Source organism: Muntiacus reevesi, chromosome 14 (genome assembly GCF_963930625.1).
Source record: "Muntiacus reevesi chromosome 14, mMunRee1.1, whole genome shotgun sequence".
In the NCBI taxonomy this organism is placed as follows: domain Eukaryota; kingdom Metazoa; phylum Chordata; class Mammalia; order Artiodactyla; family Cervidae; genus Muntiacus; species Muntiacus reevesi.
Window position 1 is genome coordinate 32,325,903 of NC_089262.1, and position 22,338 is coordinate 32,348,240.

General features: G+C 35.3%; 1 protein-coding gene across 3 annotated transcripts in view; it reads left to right on the top strand.

The window, feature by feature from the left end:
* The window catches only part of NIPBL (NIPBL cohesin loading factor), a 195,769-nt gene that overhangs the window by 163,873 nt on the left and 9,558 nt on the right, over nucleotides 1-22,338 (top strand). For all 3 annotated transcript variants that reach the window (XM_065905643.1, XM_065905642.1, XM_065905644.1), the window contains 10 exons: nucleotides 8,677-8,785; nucleotides 10,300-10,436; nucleotides 13,686-13,826; nucleotides 13,971-14,064; nucleotides 14,555-14,709; nucleotides 15,786-15,876; nucleotides 17,775-17,948; nucleotides 18,315-18,505; nucleotides 20,415-20,522; nucleotides 20,999-21,199. In XM_065905643.1, the coding sequence (XP_065761715.1) occupies nucleotides 8,677-8,785; nucleotides 10,300-10,436; nucleotides 13,686-13,826; nucleotides 13,971-14,064; nucleotides 14,555-14,709; nucleotides 15,786-15,876; nucleotides 17,775-17,948; nucleotides 18,315-18,505; nucleotides 20,415-20,522; nucleotides 20,999-21,199 (1,401 nt within the window). The remainder of the gene's footprint in view (nucleotides 1-8,676; nucleotides 8,786-10,299; nucleotides 10,437-13,685; nucleotides 13,827-13,970; nucleotides 14,065-14,554; nucleotides 14,710-15,785; nucleotides 15,877-17,774; nucleotides 17,949-18,314; nucleotides 18,506-20,414; nucleotides 20,523-20,998; nucleotides 21,200-22,338) is intronic.

Genomic DNA, 22,338 nt, shown 5'->3' on the forward strand with positions numbered 1-22,338 from the left:
TCCAAAGAAAGACAATAACAAAGTCATGATTCTATCTAACATGATACAGCTATCCTGCATACAACCAAAAATGCACTTACCCCTTTCCCAGAAGAAGTCCTTGAGTAATGTTTACTCTTCTCCTTGACATCCCGTAATTTAATTACTACCATGTCAGTTTATAATAACATTTAAATACATTGATATAAAATCAATATACTTTATGTTCCGTGGTAAGAAAATAGGAGGTGGGAGGGAAGAAAGACATTTTCTTACTTTCCCTCCCTCAGTCTCTCCCTGACCCTCTCCCCAACTTCCATACACATAAAACACACACATATTCATGACAAAATAAGCAGGAAATACTCATGACAAAGTCCTTGTATCTATAACTGATAATGTGGTCATAGCTGGTGTTTATTATTAAGAGATGGCCTATGGGATCTCTTGCATTCCAAACATACTCTTACATACCTCCATTATGGAATATTAACGCTAGTTTCTTCTTGGTGCGTACATGTTCATTATTTCCAACTCTGACCTTTTGGACTGTAGCCCACCAGGCTCCTCTGTCCAGGGGATTCTCTAGCAAGAATACCGAAGTGGGTTGCCATGCCCTCCTCCAGGGGATCTTCCCAACCCAGGGATCAAACCCGTGTCTTGTAGCTCTCTAGCATTGGCAGACGGTTCTTTACCACCTGGAAAGCCTAACTCCTTTTTTTACTTGTTGATTCAGAGGCATAAAGAGTGCATAGTAGTTGACTTGACAGTCTTTCAGTTCAGTGGGATTCTTGTTACGTCTTCTGGTACAAAAATTCCTGTCTCTGGAACCTCTCTAGGCCAGCAGAGCATAAAGTCATGGGGGAATGGAAGCAGAAATTTTGCTAATCACTCATATTAGCAAATGGTTGCTTAGCAAATTTGAGTGAGTGATGCCTTTCACATTTCCACCTCTTGATTCCTGGACCGTAAATCCTGGCTATGGACAAAACAGCACCGTGTATTGGATGCTGATTCAGAGCATAGGAACCTGCTGGAGGATCTTGCCCCAGCCACACCAATATATTGCCCCCTATCTGATGCTGTAACTGAGTTTATAAAGGGCTGTTTCGACCTTCTGTCAAGTCAGCTGTTTCAGAATGGTGGGAAACATGGAATATGAGCATGGGCTCACTGCTATACTTCTTTTGTGCTGAAGTGCTTTTCTTAACCAAAGCAGTTTTGTGTGGAGTTACGGCAAGAGGAGAAGGGGATGACAGAGAATAAGATGGTTCGATGGCATCACTGACTCAATGGACATGAGTTTGGGCAAAGTCAGGGAGATAGTGATGGACAGAGAAGCCTAGAGCGGTGCAGTTATGGGGTCACAAAGAGTCAGACATGACTTAGAGCTAAACAACAAATATTATGGTAGATAAAGTATCCTCTAAGTCCATAGGTGGTAGTTTTGGTAGAAGTATTGCATACAGGAAAGGCAAAAATATATCAAGAGTGCCTGTTTCAGTTTGAACAAAATGCTGCCCCTTCCATGATGGCAGCCTAATTGTAATCAACCCGCCACCAGGTAGCTGGCTGATAATCCCAGGGAGTAGTTCCATATCAGAAACTCATTGTTGTTCTCTACTGCTGGCAGAGTGGACCATAGATAGTGTGGCCTTGGTGAGTAGAAGTCTGTGTTGCTGAGCTTAAGTGTGACCTCCATCTCTGCCACCACACATAGTTTGTTCATGAGCCCATTGGGTGAGGACAGGAGTGGCTGCAGAAAGAGGCTGTTAACCTTGGAGAAGGTATCTGCAGAGCAAGTCATCCCATCCACTTGATTTTTAAAATCCTCATCTGCTGAGGTCACCCTTTGGTGAACATCCATGTGGGATATAAATATTTTACCATACAGAGATGCCTCTTTTCCAGATTCCCTTGTCACCAACTTTGACCATTTGTCTTTCCAAGCAAAGTGAACAAGATGCACATCTTGAAGTTCTGCCCAGTGGGGGAATTTTTCTTCACCACTGTCCTTGAGGGATATCCCAGAAAGGGGCTGTGTTGCTGCAACTGTCCACTTTTGGGTGATCCCTGCATGTTGTGTAGACTGATCTGTAAACCAGGGATATTCCCTGTGGTCAGCTAAGGCCAGAGGTGCAGACTGAGAGAAGGCAGTGTAGCAGAATGGGAACCATAGGCATTTTGGCCACTTTTTCATGTAATTAACTTGTGCCCTTCAGCCTGCTCTGACCTAATCATGTATACACTGCTTCCCTTTGATGATAGAATGCTGTTTTGCACACCCAACTTTGTGGCTTGGTGAGGCAGCCACCCAGTTTATGATGGACAGCTCAGAATGCATGATGATTTTGGTGGCCCATGAGTAGGCATTCAGTATCTACTAAGGCCAAGTAGCGTGCCAAGACCTATTTCTCAAAAAGAGAGTGGTTATCCCAGAGGGTGGCAGGGCTTTGTTCCAAAATCCTGAGGACCTGTACTGCAGTTCACCTATAGAGGCTTGGCAGGGGCTCTAGTCAGCAACCATATCTGCCACTGACACCTCATGTGCTGCTGGTCTGTGGCACGAGTGGCAAAGCAGCTTGCACAGCAGCCTGGACCTGCCTTTCCAGAGCCACCTTCTGTTCTGTGCCCCATTCAGCACTGGCAACTTCTCAGGTCACTTAGTAAATGGGCCAGAATAATATACCCAAATGAGGAATAAGCCTCCAAAATTCAAAGAAACTCACTAAGGCATTGAGCTCTTTTTTGGTTATAGAAAGGACCAGATGCAACATCTTATTCTTTACTTTACAATGGACAGCACACCATGTTCCACACCACTAAGCCCCCAGAAATTTCTTCTAAGAAGACCCCTAAATTTTTGTAGGATATATTCCCCACCCTTTCACATGCAAATTCTCCGAATAAGTCCAGTGTACTTGTTCCTTTTTGCTTACTATGTGCAGTTGGCATAATGTCATCAATGTAATGGGCCATTGTGATGTCATGTTAAAGTGAAAGATAATCAGGGTCATACAAACTAAATTATAATGTAAGACTGGGGAGTTAAGATATCCCTGAGACAGTGCAATACATTGCTGGCCTTGCCAGTTAAGAGCAAACTGCTTCTGGTGGGTCTTTGACAAGGCTGAGAAAAAGAGGTATCTTCCAGATCATTAGCTGTACACCAGGTTCCAGAGGATGTTAATTTGTTCGAGCACTGACACCTCATCTGGTACAGGAGCTACAGTTGGAGTCTTAGCCTGGTTAAGCTTATGCTAACAATTCAGGGTCTTTTCTAATGAGTCGGCTCTTTGCATCAGGTAGCCAAAGTATTGGAGCTTCGGTGTCAGTCCTGCCGAAGATTTCCTTTAGGATTGACTGGTTTGATATCCTTGCAGTCCAAGGGACTCTCAAGAGTCTTCCCCAACACCATGGTTCAAAAGCAGCAATTCTTCGATGCTCAGTCTTCTTTATGGTCCAACTCTCACATCCATACATGACTACTGGAAAAACCATAGCCTTGACTAGATGGACCTTTGTTGGCAAAGTGATGTCTCTGCCTTTTTTTCTTTTTCCTTTACTTTTATTTGCATTTATTTTTTGCAGCCTTTATTCCTGGGCCATAAGTTTTTGTTTCTTCACTTTCTTCTGTGCAACCTCCTCTTCTGGTTTAGGAACAATCTGTTCTTTTTCAGTAAGGATCATCTTAATGTGGCAGGGAGAGCTCATATAGGGGTTGATACGATCATGAGCTCTGTATAAGTCCTATGCCACATCTTGGGGGCTTTGTTCACCTGAATGTGCTCAGTGACCAGAGATTCTACATCTAAGCCCTTAAGTTCAGCATTACTCTACGTTTTTGAGCATGTGCAGTAAAAATTCAGCACTCTTTTTGGGCCTCTGATCCTGCGTCCAGCCCCAGTGTTTGGCCTGTGCACACCTACCAACTCCACCATTGTAATAGTGGAATGGCGTACATTGCTTCTTTAAAGTGACATCCTTCAGATACTTGAGGCTTTTCGGATATGCATACCCTTTATGGCCTGGGGAGTTTTCACAAGTGTTCTTAAAGTGAACATGAAGAGTTTGACCTCTTGATTTGCATGATTTTGTGGGGTTTTCTGGGTTGATTGAATAGTGCACTATTTTTAGAGGTCACCGCAGGCTGCTTACCAGAAAAGTGATGTCTCTGCTTTTTAATACGCTGTCTAGGGTTGTCATAGCTTTTCTTCCAAGGAGCAAGCATTTTTTAATTTCATGGCTGCAGACACCATAGGAAACCAAGAAAATAAAATCTGTCATTGTTTCCATTGTCTCCCCACCTGTTTGCCATGAATTGATGGGATCAGATTCCATGATCTTAGTTTTTTGAGAGTTTTAAGCCAGCTTTTTCACTCTCCTCTTTCACCTTCATCAAGAGACTCTAATTGCTCTTTGCTTTCTGCCATAAGGGTGGTACCTTCTGCATATCTGAGGTTATTGATATTTCTCCCAGGAGTCTTGATTCCAGCTTGTGCTTCATCCAGCCTGACATTTCACATGATGTACACTGCATGTAGATTAAATAAGCAGGGTGACAATATATAGCCTTGACATACTACTCCTTTGCTAATTTGGAACCAGTCCATTGTTCCATGTCCGGTTGTAACTGTTGCTTCTTGACCTGCATACAGGTTTCTCAGGATGTATATAATCATGTACAAAATGTTGGTAAAAATATGGATGGTTAAAGGCTGTTGTGATGTGGTCTCAGATGCAAATGAAGAACATGCTATTGGACAACAGAGAAAAGTCTGTTCTCCTTGTAATGTGGCGAAGAACTTGGCTAAATTGTATTCCGTTTCTAGTGTTTGGTAAAGGGGAGACTTCAAGTGATGAAATTGGATGTTTAGCTGAGGAGATTTCTAAGCAAAGGGTTGAAGATGCAGCTTGATTTCTTGTTCCTGAGTTTACAGTCAAATAGTGTCTTTGTCTCCGTCAACCAGTGAATGGCTAAAGAAAGCCTGATAGATAGATAGTACATAGTACAGCATGTCAAAAGGAACAAACTATTGATACTTAATAGCAACATAGGTAAATAATAAAAACATTACACAGAGTGATAACAGTCTTATACAGAAGAGTACATGTTATGATTCTATTTATATGAAGCCCTAGGAGAGACTATACTAATCTATATGGAAAAAAATCAGAAGAGTGGTTGCAGGGAGCCATGGATCGAATGGAAAGGAACAGGAGGGAATTTTCAAGGGTGATGGTAATAATCTCTATCAGTGGTTTTAACAAGACAGTGTATGACAAAACCCACTGCAGTGTTGCAAATTAGCCTCCAACTAATAAAAATAATTGAAAAAAATGAAAAAAATAAAAGTTAACAAGATTATCTGTGACTTGTTAGAAGTAAAATTTTAAGACTTTTGTCCAGATTTATTTAATCAGTAACTCTGAAGTTGGGGCCCACCATTCTATAATTTAGCAGTCTCCAGATGATTCTAATGTAAGTTAAAGATGGAGAAAGTTTGTCCTCTATCTTGGTAGAATGTTTAGTTATAAAGGGGAATGTTCTTAACAAAACTGGGCAACTGTAGATTTGTACATATCATTTCATGTAAATTTCATCTCAAAAGGAAAAGAGAGATAGTATATTGATGTCTACATCTTACTTACCCATCAGAAAGTTGGATAGAGATGTGTATATGTTTATACTATATATATTATGTATGTATGTATGCATACATATATATGTACATCTGTGCATGCATATTGTGGGGCTGGTTTAACATCAGCATGTGTGTGTACGATTTAACATTAAACAAAAAATAAGTAATCAGAGGATACAAAAGAAATTGTTGATAAAATTTAATACCCTTGAATGATAACGTCTGGTAAACTAGAAGTAAAATCTGACAGAGAATAAACCATAAAATCTAAAATAAAAATCATGCAAAATGGGAAGATGTTAAAAGAGATCTCATCAAAATCAAGAATAGAAAATATTTATCAAGCATGTCAAGGTGTTAAACCATATATGGAAAAGTAAAGAGTTGAAAATAATTGTCACTTCTGAAAATGCAGGAGCGCTAATGTGTCTTAACAGGTACCAGGACTTATTAAAGACTGAGTAATTAAGATAGCTTGAACTTTTCAATAAATGGGACTGGAACAAGTGGCTACCTATAAGGGTTTTTTGTTTGTTTGTTTTATTTCTTCAACTCAGCGAAGAGTCTGGCGTGACAGAGCGTGCATGCGCACGCGCACACACACACACATACACAGATTAAAAGAAATCTTTAAACTTTTAAAAGACAGCATGTATGTGCATGCTAAGTCGCTTCAGTCCTGTCCAACTCTGTGCAACCCTTTGGACTGTAGCCTGCCAGGCTCCTTTGTCCATGAAATATTCTCCAGGCAAGAATACTGGAATAGATTGCAATACCCTCCACAAGGGTATCTTCCCAACCCAGGGATCGACCCGCATCTCTTGTGTCTCCTACATTAGCAGGCAGGTTCTTTACCTCTAGCGCCACCTGGGAAGCCCCACGAGACAGTATATGTATTAATATATTTTTGACTTTTCTTAAGGAAGAATTTCTTGAGTCACAAAAAACCAATAACCTGAAAAGATTGATAAATTTCACTGCCTTAAAATGAAGAATATTTGTGAATCCAGAAAAAACACAAAGTGGGACAGATATTTGATACACATATAACTGACAAAGGAGCATTGTTAAAAAATATAAAGAACTCCTTTCCTACAAACCAGTATAAGGCACGAGTCTCAGTAGGAAAGCAGGAGAAAGTAATGAATGGGCTTTTCATAAAGAAATAAACACATGTGACTTAAGGTATTCAACCTCATTCATAATATGGGAAATGCAAATCAAGGCTATTTTTGCACCCATTTTATTGGCAAAAATTGAGAATTCAGATGATAAATCGTGGAGAAAAGGTGAATTAAAGAGCATCTCTTAAACACTGGTGCTGAGAAAATATTCCGACAAAAGTTTTTAAATTTAGCATTATTTCATAGAGTTGAACATTGATATTACCCATGACCAAGTAATTTCATGCCAAGGTACATACCCAAGAGAATCTTACATATGTGTACCAGGAGACAAACAAAAATGCTCATTATGCCACTAAAGTAATAATTAACCTATCTTCAGGAGAATGGATGAATGAATTGCAGTATAGACATAACGGCCAATTTTATAGCAGCAAAAATGAGTAAAGTAACAGTTCCATGCAACAACCTGGATTACAGTTAGTGACATATTAAATGAAAAAGGCAAATCCTAGAAGACTGCATCCAGCATAATACCTTTTAGAAAATTGAAAATCCAGCAAAACTAGAAACAGTATTTAACTTAGTTTTTTTTTTTTTAAGTGAAGAAATGGGAAAAGTTCTTGATAAGTGGTACTTTGAAAGTGAAACAGGAAGATGGGATCAAGGAAGGAGCACATTGGGAAATATAAGTTATTAGAGATACTTTTAAGTTAGGTTCATAGCGCATCATTATATTTATAAGCAAAGAAAAGGGTACATACCAGTATTGGCAGTGTGTCATAACCCAAAATATAAAATCATGATTTATATTATTAATACTTTTATGTATGCTTGATGTCTTGGAGAGCAAAAAGCAAAACAAGGGTAAAGAGCCTGTTTTCTAAGGTTGAGTTACAGAGCAGGACATGGAGAACTTGCTGTTTAGAGCTGAAACTGGGTAAATTGAAGTTCTCTTGATTTGATTTCTTACTTTAAATTGGAAGGAGGAGGGGAAATGTGTGTGATATGTTATACTCTGATTGCTATCAATTGTAGTCATCCACACATCTTGTAGTGAAAGTTTAAACTAAATCTTCACTGTCCTATATAGCCATGTGTGATTTTTCTTTTAATTTGAATTTTTATTTACTTTTAATTCTTCAGTTATACTAGCTACATTTCAAATGTTTAGTAGCTGCATGTGGCTTGTGACAGCAATATTGTACAGCACAGATATAAAACATATCCATCATTGCAGAAAGTTACAATTGTACAGCTTTGGAACCCTTGACAGAAATTACACATTTCAACTTCTTTAATAACCCAATAATTGTATTAGCTGTTCTTTATTAACAAAACATGTTTCTTAGATGATGTTACCATTTATCTCTGATTATGAAAGATTGTTTTTCAGCTATAATTAGACTGACCTCTTTTCCTCATATCATTATTTGTAGCACATCTCTATCATTGTTTATTAATAAGTTGGTAAAATAACACAGGGAAGAAATCCAGCCTTGTGTTTTATAATTGCAGATTTTAAGGTGCAAGTCAGATGTAGTTACAGCTAGTTTTAAAATGTCATTAACTCATAATAAACTTTTTTGAGAAATCAAAGAGCTTGACATGATGAGGGACGGAATTCTAATTCTTTAAAATCACTCAACTAGCATTGAAGGTTAGTGTTTTCATTTCTCTCATAGTCTGCCTTAGGTTCTATACATAGCAATTTAAATAACTTCATACTAAAATTGTTTGGAACTATCTTTAACTACTGGTTATATTTTAAAATATTTGTTATATATTTTTATTTATGAATTTGCATTTTCAGTATTGTTAATAACCAATTGAAAATCTTAATATGGACACATTTTGATGCATTTATATTATTATTGTCTAATGAATAATTATACTGGGATTTTTTTTTTATATATATACACTTATAGTTGTTGAAGTCTGAAGAGGATTCCTCATATAAACCTGTGAAGAAAGCTTGTACTCAACTTGTTGATAACCTAGTTGAGCACATTCTTAAATATGAGGAATCTCTAGCTGGTAAGACATTTTATATATTGGTCATTAAGTTGTATAAGATATTTTAAAATACTTTGTGCACATTTCTTATTTTTGCCTCTCGCTCCGCTTAGCCTAATAATTAACTACTCCACTTTTAAATGAACTCTGTTTTTTGTTTGGTGTTGAATCCCAAGTTATTGTTACGTTATAGTTGACTGGTATTATTTACAGCAATGTAATAGAAGCATGGGACTCATCTCTTTCACATATCTTTCAATAGAACATAATTTTAGATGTCATAATGAGCAAGAATTAAAGTGAGTCCAGGGACTAATGTATGTAGGTAAATGTGCTTATCCAAAAACTATTCAATATCTTTCAAATTATATAAAAATTTCTATCAAAATGAAATTAATTATAAAAATGTTTTTAAAAGATTTATAGTACCTTCCTAATACCAATTATAATTACATAAAATGTCCTTAATCTTGACCTAGAAAGGTGTTAGTAATTTTTAAATTGACAAATTCCTTAAATATTTAATATTTTATATTATCTATCATTCAGTCACAAAATTGAAGTTATTAATGAAAATATAAATAATTATAAAATCATAAAATTCATAATTGTTATCTATTGCTTAAAAGTACACAAGACTAACATTACTTCCCATCCCCTAATGTATATTAATGAGGAACAATAGTCAGCCTCAGTCAGTTTTCAGAATTGGGGGCCATTTACCTTTTACAGGGGTACCATTTACGGTAAAAATTGTTGATATTCTTTATATTTTAATGCAGTCTTTTTATTTTTATTTTTTTCATTTTCCATGTTTACCTCTTTTTCTTTGTATCTCCTGTTCTGTTTCCTCATTTTTCTCTTTCCTAGATTTTAAAGGTGATACTGTTGTCACTTAATATTAAAAAATTGCTAATCTCTAAAAACTCCTAAGAACCAAGACACATTGTATCTCCTAACTAGCAACACTCCCAAGAACCAAGACACATTGTATCTCCTAACTAGCTATACTTTCCTCTTACCTGAACAGCATTTGCTTGTCTTAATACAGCACTGGCTTACCTTCTTAACTTATCATTCCTGTCTTCTGGCATTCTATCACAGCAGCATCTTTTTTCCCCTAGTAACCTTAAACACAGTATCACCTCAGCTAAATTGTTTTTGTCCTCCTTTGCTAATTTCTTTTCCATTCTCATTTCCATGCATTTTTAGATACTAACCAACACCATGTTTATTCTCAGAATTCCATCTCTAAACTTCCCAACTTTCATTCTATTTTTTACTTCAGTCGTCCTCCCCTTGATGTGAAACTTGCCTTCCATAGTGCAGCCTGTTTGCCCTTTATCCTTAATACATGTAATTTTATATAATATAGAAAATCAGGGAGTCTAGTATCATAAGCAATGCTAATCTGTTGTATTGAGGCATGTACTAAATCTATTCAGAGGATAGTATTGAATAATTTGAATAATATTCTGTATAATTTCCACTGCCTTGTCATATTTTAGTGTCTTATTTTCTGTTTGTTTTTCCAGACTCTGACAATAAAGGTGTGAATTCTGGAAGATTGGTAGCTTGCATAACCACTTTGTTCTTATTCAGCAAAATAAGACCCCAGCTCATGGTTAAACATGCCATGACTATGCAGCCATATCTTACCACTAAATGTAGTGTAAGTATAGAGCTGTCTGTCCTATTTTTCTCTCTTATCTAAACCATGTAGTAAATATTTTAAATTTGCATTGTGTCATCCACATTTCACTAAGAGATGACAGTCATTTTCACTGAAAGATCAACTGGGTTATGTACTCAAATATAGGTTCTAATATTTGTGGCAAGTTATCTACAAATATCATTTTTCTGATGTATTATAAATAAAGTTCAGGTTTCACTTCTGTGTAAGCTCCTCACGCTAAACTCTCAGTAATGCTTAATAAATGTAACTATTGTTAGGACTTAAACAGTGAGTGAGGCAAAAAGTTCTTGTCACTGAGAAATTTACTGTCTTGGATTCTGGTTTTGCTTTTGTTCTTTTTGATATATTTTATTTATATAATGTATTAATATACTGAATATGGAAAATAAAGGATCATCAGTGATGTTAGGTTTTTAAGTTAATATTGCATGTGTTCTCCTAAAATCAAATGTGAAGATTAAATACTGCTTGATTCAGATAATCTAGCAGTTTATATGACACTGTGGTAAATTCATTGGCTTATTACAACAGTAAATTTTAAAATACTCTAAAAATCTATGAATGTAATTAGTTTTTTACTTTACTTCTTATGTTCCGAGCTTCCTACGGAGCTAATTTTATCTGTTTACTAAATTTGTCTTTCTGCTATGGTCTGTTTTTTTGGCGATCTAAATTGATAAATTCTAGGTGAAAAACTTCAGGATGTCCTAAGAAATTTTAAAACCAGAGGAAAGTATCAGAAGATAAATACATTAAAAATAATATGTAATACTTCTGAGACAACATTTAAGACAACATATATTTCTGTCTTTAGGGCTTGTGTTAAATCCAGATATAAACTGATTAATATGTAATCTGTGACTAATAATAATAATTAATAGTTATTGAGCACAGTGCAAAATACTAAAGAATTTTGCATGCAGCATCTCATTTACATTATGAAGTCAGTACCATTATTATCCCAGTTTTACAGATAAGGAAACAAAAACTTAGAGAATATAAATAAATTTGCCCACTGTCACAGCTAATAAGTCCCAGAGCTAGAATTCAATACCATGTATGTTTACCTGTAGAATTTAAACAACAGTGGAGCCTTGATTGTCCTTGTTTCAATTGATATTTTTTAAAGCAGTGTACTTGAAAACATTTTGTATAATTTGTTATGCATACACACTAATATAAAATTTTATATAAATAAGGCTATCTTATGTATATGATAGACACCTTTTTAAGTGTTTGTTGTTGTTGTTGTTGTTTTTTATATCCTACCCTCCTCGTTTCAGGATAAGCAATGTGGAGTGTCCTTGAACATTTTATCCATGTCTCTATAATTGCAGACACACATATACAAATGGTTAACCAGATTTTTAAAAAATCAAGTCATGTTATATATGTATCTGTTAGGCATTTTTACTAATCTCAACACAACTGATATACATTCATCCTTCTGAATAGCTGTGTATTATTCATCTTATGAACATCTTATGATTTGTTTAACCATCTTCCCATCTTGGCGAGTATTTATTTTTTATTCACATTGTTTCCTGTTGATAGCCACTACAAGCAGTTCCTTAATAATCATTCCTTTTCATATACTTTTAAATATTGGTGCTTCTTTTTCTTTGGCATAGTCTGAGGAATTAACTTCCTAGATTGAAGGAATGTTTTTTGCAGTTTTGATTTTGTTTCTGAATAGCTCTTGCTGAATTGCTGGTGGACATGTTTCATAGCCTCTTTGGAAACCAGTGAATGATGATCTGTATCATTTTTGTACTCTTTGCCAGGCTAACAGATGTAAAAGAATGTAGTTGTTTGTTGCTTCAGCTTCCCTTCCTTGATTTCCAAGAAGATTTAGCATCTTTTTTTATGGCATTAACAAGTTGAACTTGATTTTCTTTAATTTGACTATTCTTATCCTTTGCTTATTTTACCTTTGAATTGTGGACCCTTTTTTTGAAAACTCTTTAAATGTTTGAGATATTGCTCTATCTTATGTGTATTCATTTCATATATTTCATGTATTCTATAGCTCTTTTCCTTCATGATTTTCATCTTCATTTAAATTTTTCTTTCAGATTTTAAGATACTTTATTTACTTGATTTTTCAAGTCAGTTATGTTTCAAAAAATTTTTAGTGCATTTTTAAAGTAAGATTCTGTCAGTGATTTTCAAATGAATTTATCTTGAGAAAAACTAATTTATCCCTTCACCCACTTTAATCACCTGTTACCTACAATTTTTAATCAGTTTTAAAACCTCTAAAATTTATAAAGATTATAATGTTAGCATTTTAAATTTTAAAATAAAGGAGACTTATACCTAGTTCTGGGATTCTGCATTTTCCTCTATCATAAAAGGGGTTAGCACAGCACCATTATTAGCCCCCAACTTCAGCACTGTTGACACTCAGGACCTGGTTGTTCTTTGTTGTCAAGAGCTTTTCTGCATGTTATAGGATGTTTGGTGATATCCTTGACCTCCTTCCACGGGATGCAAGTAGTACCCCCCCCCATGCCAGTGTTACGACAACCAAAATTGTATCCACATATTGCCAGATATCCATTGGGGGACAAAGTGAAAGTGTCAGTTGCTCAGTTGTGTCTGATTCTGTGACCCCATGGAATATATAACCTGCCAGACTCTTCTGTCCATAGAATTCTCCAGGTGGGGATAATGGAGTGGGTTGCCATTTTCTCCAGGGGATCTTCTCAACCCAGAGATTAAACCTGGGTCTCTTGCATTGCAGGCAGATTCTTTACCATCTGAGCCACCAGGAAAGTCACCCTCAACTGAGAGCTACTGCATTGTTATCTTAGTTTGAAAAATATTAATCTTAAAAATTGTACTAGTCTTTGGTAAAATACTCTGTTAAATATTTAAACACCATTGTTCAGAACTGATCGTTAGTGCATATTAGGGAGAAAAACAGTAACTGTAGCATTATAACTAATTGACTCAAAGATCACATGTTAAATTAGTGACAGAGCTAGAATAGAATCCAGGTTCCTGTCACTATCTGCTCCTCTTCCCTTCATACTTTAAAAAAGCTCTTTCCTAATAATACTGTTTGGGGTTTTTTTGAGGCGAGGGGGAAGTTCTTGTGTGTGTATATATATATGTATATAATATACCTATAAAATAATACCAAAACCCCAAATACATAAAGCTGCATATAGTTTCTTTTCAGATTTTGATATTCATAAAGCATTGATTTTATCCTTATAGACACAAAATGATTTCATGGTTATCTGCAATGTTGCAAAAATCCTAGAACTAGTTGTACCACTGATGGAACATCCAAGTGAAACTTTCCTTGCCACTATTGAAGAAGATCTAATGAAGCTTATCATCAAATATGGCATGACTGTAAGCATTCACTTTACCACCTCTGTGTTGATCAATATACAATTCACAAATCATGTGTTTTTAAATCACTTAATCATGCCTTTACCTTTGTTTTTACCTTTGTCTTTAACTTTTATCTAAACAGTAACATTTTTTCTCTTTTAGGTAGTGCAACATTGTGTAAGCTGTCTTGGGGCAGTTGTAAATAAAGTGACACAAAATTTTAAATTTGTATGGGCCTGTTTCAATAGATACTATGGTAAGTTCACTGCTTGGGCTTTAAAATTATTTTGCTAGATCATGCAGTATACAGTTCCTTTTTAACATACCTGATAAAAGATAATATTAAGGGAATTATAAGAGCTATGATTGATTGTCCTCTATAGTCCATTCTCAGAAGCATTACTTCCTGGTATCTTTTATATTCCCTTAATAACCCAATGTGATTACTTCAGAAATTTATCTTCTCATAAGTAAATGTTTGTAAGTTTTTTGCCTACTATGTAAAATAAAATTTAAATACCATTTTTTTCCTTACATTAGTTCTTTTAGGCTCAGTTGGAATGCCCTCATATTTCTAGGCATGTTTAATACTTAGAAAAGTTTAATTTTAGTAAATTTTAAATTTAATTTACTTAATTTTAGTAAAATGTAGTTTTAGTTTATTAGCAGTAATTATTTGAATATAACAGTTTAAGAATAGAGGGTTTGTAATAAATAATAAAAATAAATGTTACTTATTTTACTAGGTGCCATTTCAAAATTAAAAAGTCAACACCAAGAGGACCCAAATAACACTTCACTACTAACAAACAAACCAGCACTTCTGAGATCCCTTTTCACTGTTGGGGCACTGTGTCGGCATTTTGATTTTGATCTGGAAGATTTTAAAGGCAACAGTAAGGTAAAGATCCTAATATTATTATTTAGTATCCTGAAAAAATAGAACTATGTGACCTGTGCATTAAAAAATGACTCTAATGACCCAGGATGAGCAGCATTAGAGTAGTCTGGGTTTTGGTTTGGTTTTGTTTTAATTTTATTGTATTTTATTTTCTATTTTTTGGATATGCAGCATGTGAAAGGGCTTTCCAGGTGGCACTAGTGGTAAAGAAAGTGAAAGAAAGAAAGTGAAGTCGCTCAGTCGTGTCCAACCCTTTGCGACCCCGTGGACTGTAGCCCACCAGGCTCCTCCATCCATGGGATTTTTCCAGGCAAGAGCACTGGAGTGGATTGCCATTTCCTTCTCCAGGAGATCTTCCTCACCCAGGGATTGAACCCAGGTCTCCCACATTGTAGACAGACGCTTTACCATCTGAGCCACCAGGGAAGTCTGGTGGTAAAGAACCTGCCTGCTAATGAAGGAGATGTAAGAGACGCAGGATTGATCCCTGGATCAGGAAGATCCCCTGGAAGAGGGCAGAGCAACCCACTCCAGTAGTCTTGCCTGGAGAATCCCATGGACAAGAGGAGCCTCGCAGGCTGCAGTCTATAGGGTTGCACAGTCGGACAGGACCAAAGCAACTTAGCACGCATGCACAGCATGTGAGATCTTAGTTCCCTAACCCAGGATTGAACCTGCACCCCCTGCATTGGAAGCGTGTAGTCTTGACCGCTGACAGACCAGGGAAGTCCCTAGAGTTGTCTGGTTTAATCTAAAACAGTGCTATTCAAAACATCGTCTTCAGACTGGCTTCTGATCTGTGAAGCCAATCTGTTAGTTACCAGTCCATAATAAATTAATGTAAGCTATATCTGCTTTGTATTTGTGGGCACACTTTGTCGGCATCACTTTTATTTTTTAACTGTCCCAATGAATGACATTGTTCTAAAATGAATGGATTTATACATGTATTGGTGATTTATTCTTTAGTAAAGTTTACATGTAGAAGTTTGCTTTTAGATATTTTTTTCCGTCACAGTTGAAAACTGATCTAAGCTGCTCTTCCTTATACACTTTAATGTGTTTTTCCCCCTTAGGTTAACATAAAGGATAAAGTACTTGAACTATTGATGTATTTTACAAAGCATTCAGATGAAGAAGTGCAAACAAAAGCCATCATCGGTCTAGGTAAATTAAGTCTAGATTTCTTCCTAGTTCTTAGTTGTTTGAGAGGTTGAGCAAGTTTTAAAATTTTTGTGAGTCTAAAATGTTGATTTATTTAAGTATGTTTCTGTTTAAAGTAGGATCTGATGTCTAGAATATACATCTGGGGGTTAAAACAACTGGGTTCCATTCTTGGCATTCAGTGACTTCCTGGGTAACTTTCAGCAAGTCATGTAACTTGTTTGTCAGTTTCCTCATTAGTAAAGTAGAGGTGACAATACTTCCTTCTACCCCTACTTTATAGGGTTCAAAGTACTTTTATAAAGAAAAATGATGTAGAAAAATTTGTACTGTTGTATATTTTTTTAATTGTTATTTTTCTTTGCAAAGCATTGTCAATATATGTGTCTGCCTCTTCTAAAGTCAAAACAAAGGGCAGTTTACACAAACTTCTATTTATTAATATACAGAAACACATGGTAACCAACCATATAGGAACAACTGGATGTATACTTTTTCTATATTATTTTTCCAAGAGTATTGATGTGATAAATACATGTGGTTAGGTTAGGTCTTTGAGGTTTATCTGGAAAGATATTGGAATATGGGAGAAATTTGAGAAGGATAGCCTTAAAGTCTTGATACCTGAATTAAATGCACTAAAAAAAATTAGGTTTTGTGCTGTTGTTTTTTGTTTGTTAGTTTTGTTTTACTTTGTACAGATACATACAAAGCTGTTGATTAAGGTTAATAACTTAGAAATTTTATTTAGCAGCATTAATAAAGTTTGTAATTTATAATGCATAGACATTGCTGATATTTCTAAGGTACCCAAACTTCAGTGTTTACTTTTTTTTTAATTCTTAATATCTTATTTCCTCTTCATCTCCTTCAGAAAATTACATATAGCAAATAGAGTAAAAATTCATATACCACTTACTAGGGAGTTGTATTAGTGGAGTATTACCTTTCAAGTCAAATGTGTACTTCAGTCTGGACATACATACTATAAAATGGCAAAAACTAATGGTTTTACATGTAATTCAGAGAACAAAGAGTGTAAATTTTAATTTGAAGCAGTACTATCCAGAAAATAGTGCCTTCAGACCAGTTAATAAAAGTTGCCTGGGCCATTGTTATCCTGTGTCACCTTGGGCTAGTTATCTGATCACTCTATGCTTTGAATTTAGTTTGTTATTTGGCATCCATAATACTTGCTCTCATCAAAGATCTTCGTTTTATCTCATAAATAAGCATTTTGTACAAATAAACATGGGCAATATTATTTTGGGTAATAAATATGGGTAATAATTTATGATTATAGAATTCAGCATTGTGGCTTCATTATAACAACATATAGAAATAAATAGATTTTAGCTTTATTTTCGAACTACTCCATTTCATCAGATGAATATATTTTAATAGCACCAAGGTTAGTACCTTCCACTGGGGATCTAAAAATGCACACATTACCTCTTAAATCCTGAAAACATCGCATTGAGGTAGGTGGGTGGTAAATGTTATTGTCCCCATTTTACAGATGGAGAATTGAGGCACAGAGAGATTATGTGACTCACCCAAGGTCACATGACAAGTCAGTGGTGGAGCCAGGAATAGAACCCAAGACTCCTGACTCCTAGTCCACTCCCTTAGCCACTAGGCCCTGCTCCCTCCTCAAGGTTTCCTCTTGTGTGAAATTCTCCTTTGAAATGCAATTTCTTGTTTTTAATTCATGGGGGAAGAAGTCCCTGCTCTAATACTTCTCTAGGTAAGGCCACCAGCATATTCTTCCAGTCATTGTAAGTTTTAATTTTTGAAATAAGGAACTCTTTATATACTTTATCAACATTTTCAATAAATGTTATATTTGATTTTAATATGAATATATCAAGAGAATTTTTGGTTTTTTTCCTCTTCTTTAGGATTTGCCTTTATTCAGCACCCAAGTCTAATGTTTGAGCAAGAGGTGAAAAATCTATACAATAATATTTTATCTGATAAAAACTCCTCAGTAAATTTAAAAATACAAGTGTTAAAAAACCTCCAGACCTACCTACAAGAAGAAGATACACGTATGCAGCAGGCGGATAGAGACTGTAAGTGAAAATATATTTTCAAAGTTCACAGTGGGGCTGCAGTTAGCAGACTCTGTGACTCTTTTTTAATCCAGATGCCTTCTTGCCCTATATTAGATAAAGGAGTTCAGTTAAAGAAGATACTTCATAAACTCCCTAAAGTAGTTTATAAATTGAATGTGTGTGCAGACCTTAACATTTTGACAGAGGGAAAGGGATTATACTTTCTCATCATGTTCTCCAAGGGGTCTCTAACAGACCTAAAAAAATAAAAAATTAAGGACCAATGGGTCAGCTGTCACATTTTGTGCTTTTGTTTGTGACTTAATTTAGTGTAGTTAGTAGAGTTAATATACATATTCTTAGTATGTTTACTTCCTTTTGTAGGGAAGAAGGTTGCAAAACAGGAAGATTTGAAAGAAATGGGTGATGTTTCCTCAGGGATGAGTAGTTCCATCATGCAGCTTTACCTCAAACAGGTGCTTGAGGCGTTTTTTCACACCCAATCAAGTGTGCGCCACTTTGCCCTAAATGTCATTGCGTTGACTTTAAACCAAGGTCTTATTCATCCAGTTCAGGTAAGTATGTTTTACAGCAATATCACTTACAGAAAGAACCAAGAATTTGTTGCCACTTGAAGACATTGTGATTAGAAAATAAGTAGTTCTTTATTCCTCTTAGTTGTCAATTCCAGGGAGGCTGGGGGCAGGGGGTGCGTCCCAAACTCTTAGGAATCCAAGTTTTAGTCCATCTTTTAGGTTGTTTTTAACTGCAAAGTACATATATATTCATAATGTTGATTCTGTTATACTAACTTTAATTTATATTTGCACAATATGTTCTCAGTATTACTTCTTCTAAGTAGGGATGATAGATTTGATTTAATTCACGTTTACTCTTACCTCTAAAATCCAACAACAGCATGTAATGTAAATGGAGATAAGAGTATAATCTATCATAACAGTGTGGATTTTAGTCCACTGAAAAGTCACCTATGTAATCTGAACTCTGTTCCTTCATCTTTAATTGGAAGTAAGATCAAGTACCCAACACCTTAAAACATGGATGTGTAGACTAGATGATGTACTCAAGACATGTTTGTAGTACAAGAGATTGGCAGCTAATGCTCATGTTACTGTATTCACCATCTGACACATTCAGGAGAGTGCCATAGACTGCAGATGTGAATTTGTTAAATAACAACAGCCTGTACCCTTCAAGATTTTTGTTTCGGTTGTTTTGTTTAACTTTTTAAAAATATATTCTCGATTATTATGCTGTGTTTTTCTCTGTGTCCTGAAACAAAACACACTAATGAATATTCAGTCTGTTCTTTGTAGCTCAGGGCAGGATTACTTAATAAAATGTATAGTACTCTGTTGATACTCTTGAATTTTTTAGATACTTATGGCTCTATGCTGATATGCTTAATAGTCTTAGGGTCTGCTTTTATTGTATCTTTTTTTAAAACTTTAAAATTTTATATTTATCAAAAAATTGCAAGAGTAGTACATTAAGCCCTTTATACTCTTTATGTATATTTTGCCATTTTGCCACATTTGCTTTATCTCTCCATATGTACACTAAATTATTTGATAGTTTCAGATATCATAATTTTTTACCTCTAAATACCTCAGCATACATTTTTTTAAGAACAGAAACACTCTTATAAAACCATAATGCAGTCACCAAATTTAGGAAATTTAACATTGATACAATAGTATGTAGTGTATTTTCATATTTTACAAGTTAAGCTAATAATGTTTTTTGTGAACCTCCCCACCCCGCAATTCAGGGTTTGATTCTTGATAACCCATTTCATTCAGTGGTACGTTTACTTTTCTTAAGTTGTTTTTTATTTGTTTGTTGCTATTTTTCTGGCTTCCTCACCTCTAATTCAGAGTCACTTAACACAGTAGTGGTGTTTCCTGACCTTTAGATGTATACAGTGAGTATGGCTGTTACCAGATTACTAGCTATCCAGCTGTCAGACCATTGAAGCCATATCTAAAATCAGCATTGTAGGGGGGGAATTTATATTTTTCTGGTGTTGAGTATGGAAGACAAATTGTTTTTCCCCCTTTATTATCTTTACAAAGAAAATTCAGGCAGGCCTAAAAAATTATTGGATTATTCATTTGTAGTATATATCATAATCTTAAATGGATATTCTTAGTTTGGGAGCCCTTTAGTTTTTTTTTTTTTTTTTTAAACAATTTTAAACTCACATTGAAATTGCTTGAAGTTCACCACATCACTTTTTTAAAAAAATTTTTACTGATGCTCCAGTACATTTTTACTTTTAGCTAAATCTAAGGGAAGATTAATAATTTTTAAAAGACCACTAAAACATGGCATTCATTTATAGGAAAGCCAGTGAGCTAAACTCATATGTCCCAGATACATAGCACGTTTTAATATACGTCAAGGTACATATAGAGCTTTAACTCCTATGATGTCTCATGAATTCTTTACTTTTATTTCCAGTGTGTGCCATATTTAATTGCTATGGGCACAGACCCAGAACCAGCTATGCGGAACAAGGCTGATCAGCAGCTTGTGGAAATAGACAAAAAATATGCTGGATTCATTCACGTATGTATTTTTAACTTGTGCAGCCTAAATTTAAATATTGTTCTTTGGTAAACCATTTCTTTGGCAAATGTCCCACCCAGATTCATATTCAGATAAAATATTTTACTTACTGATTACTTCTAAACATGAATCTAAGTTTGTCCCCCAAGGTGTTTATTCTTTTTAAAATTACCTCTTTAAGATTGAGCTGGAAGTAACAGTATATACAGCATGCACCCTGGATGAAAATCGGGATGCATGGGTTCTAGTGCCTACTGTGTATCTTGGCAGCGATGGCTCCTCTGGGTCTCCATTTTTTTCTTCTATAAAAATGAGCAGATTACAATAGATGATCTCTAGTATTCCTTCCAGTGTTTGCATTCTATGATTTTTATTATTTTAAATAAAACCAAATTATAAAGTTTACCTCTAAATTTATATTTTTAATTTGACTCTTTTAATTTCTGTGACAAAAATAAGACTTTTATTGATTCCAGATGAAAGCGGTGGCTGGCATGAAGATGTCTTACCAGGTACAACAGGCAATTAACACATGCCTAAAAGATCCTGTAAGGGGTTTCAGGCAAGACGAGTCCTCCAGTGCTTTGTGTTCACACCTTTACTCCATGATCCGTGGAAACCGTCAGCACAGACGCGCCTTTCTGATTTCTTTACTCAACCTCTTTGATGACACAGCGGTAAGCATTAAAAACTTATTTTAAGAAGATAAATGTTCTATAAACTTTATGCCTAAAGTAGTCAACATTTTAAAAATATTATCATTTTAGTAAATAATAGTGACTATCTTAAGTGTGTTTATTTAGGTCTATGTTAACTACAAGGTATTGAAGAGAAAATTTTGCATGAAAATAAAATGAGGGATAAAGTATAATTGTGTCTCCATACTGAGTATGTATAAACTTTATAGCAGTTCCTTGAAGCATGCTTTCACATAAACTATGTTACTAAACTGTCACTTCTCAGGGTGGATGGATGGATGGATAGATAGATAAAGTGAAATTCTACTTGTTTATATCACCCTCTAATGTTTTAGAGTAACTGTCCTGGGTTTTAGGCTGCTGAGATCCCTGCTTGTTCAACCAGACCTCCTTTAATAAAAAGCCAACTTTTGTGTAATTATAATTTTGACCCTTTAGGAGCTATTGCACAAGTTGCATTGGCCAAGACTATAAGCCAGGAAAATAAAACATCCCATTCTTTAATCTTATCTCTGAATGTTTTCAATCATTTTACAACGGTATTCAGCATACGCTTTATGGTAGCCATTGTGCTAGAAGATGAAGATGTGGTATCTTTCCACAAAGAACTTACCAGTTCTTGTGTGAAGCTTTAAAAAGACAAATTTTTTTTTTTCATATTTTTTTTCTTTTCTTTTTTTTTATTATTATTTTTCAGTGGGTTTTGTCATACATTGATATGATTTTTTCATATTTTAATCACTTGACGACTTGACTTTTTTGCTCTTCTGATACCAGATTTTTTCAATGAAGTAAAATTAAAATTGTGTGTGTTAGTCACTCAGTCGTGTCTGACTCCTTGCAACCCCATAGACTGTAGCCCACCAGGCTCCTCTGTCCATGGAATTCTGCAGGCAAGAATACTGGAGTGGGTTGCCATTCCCTTCTCCAGGGGATCTTCCCTACCCAGGGATCAAACCCTAGTCTCCTACACTGCAGGCAATTCCTTTACCATCTAAGTTACCAGGGAAGCCCTAAAAATTACCAGAATGCAGATGCCTCTTACTAGACCTTTTCTTTTTAAATAGTACATGAAATTTTTGGTTATATTATCTAATAAATAAATATAATAAACTTGT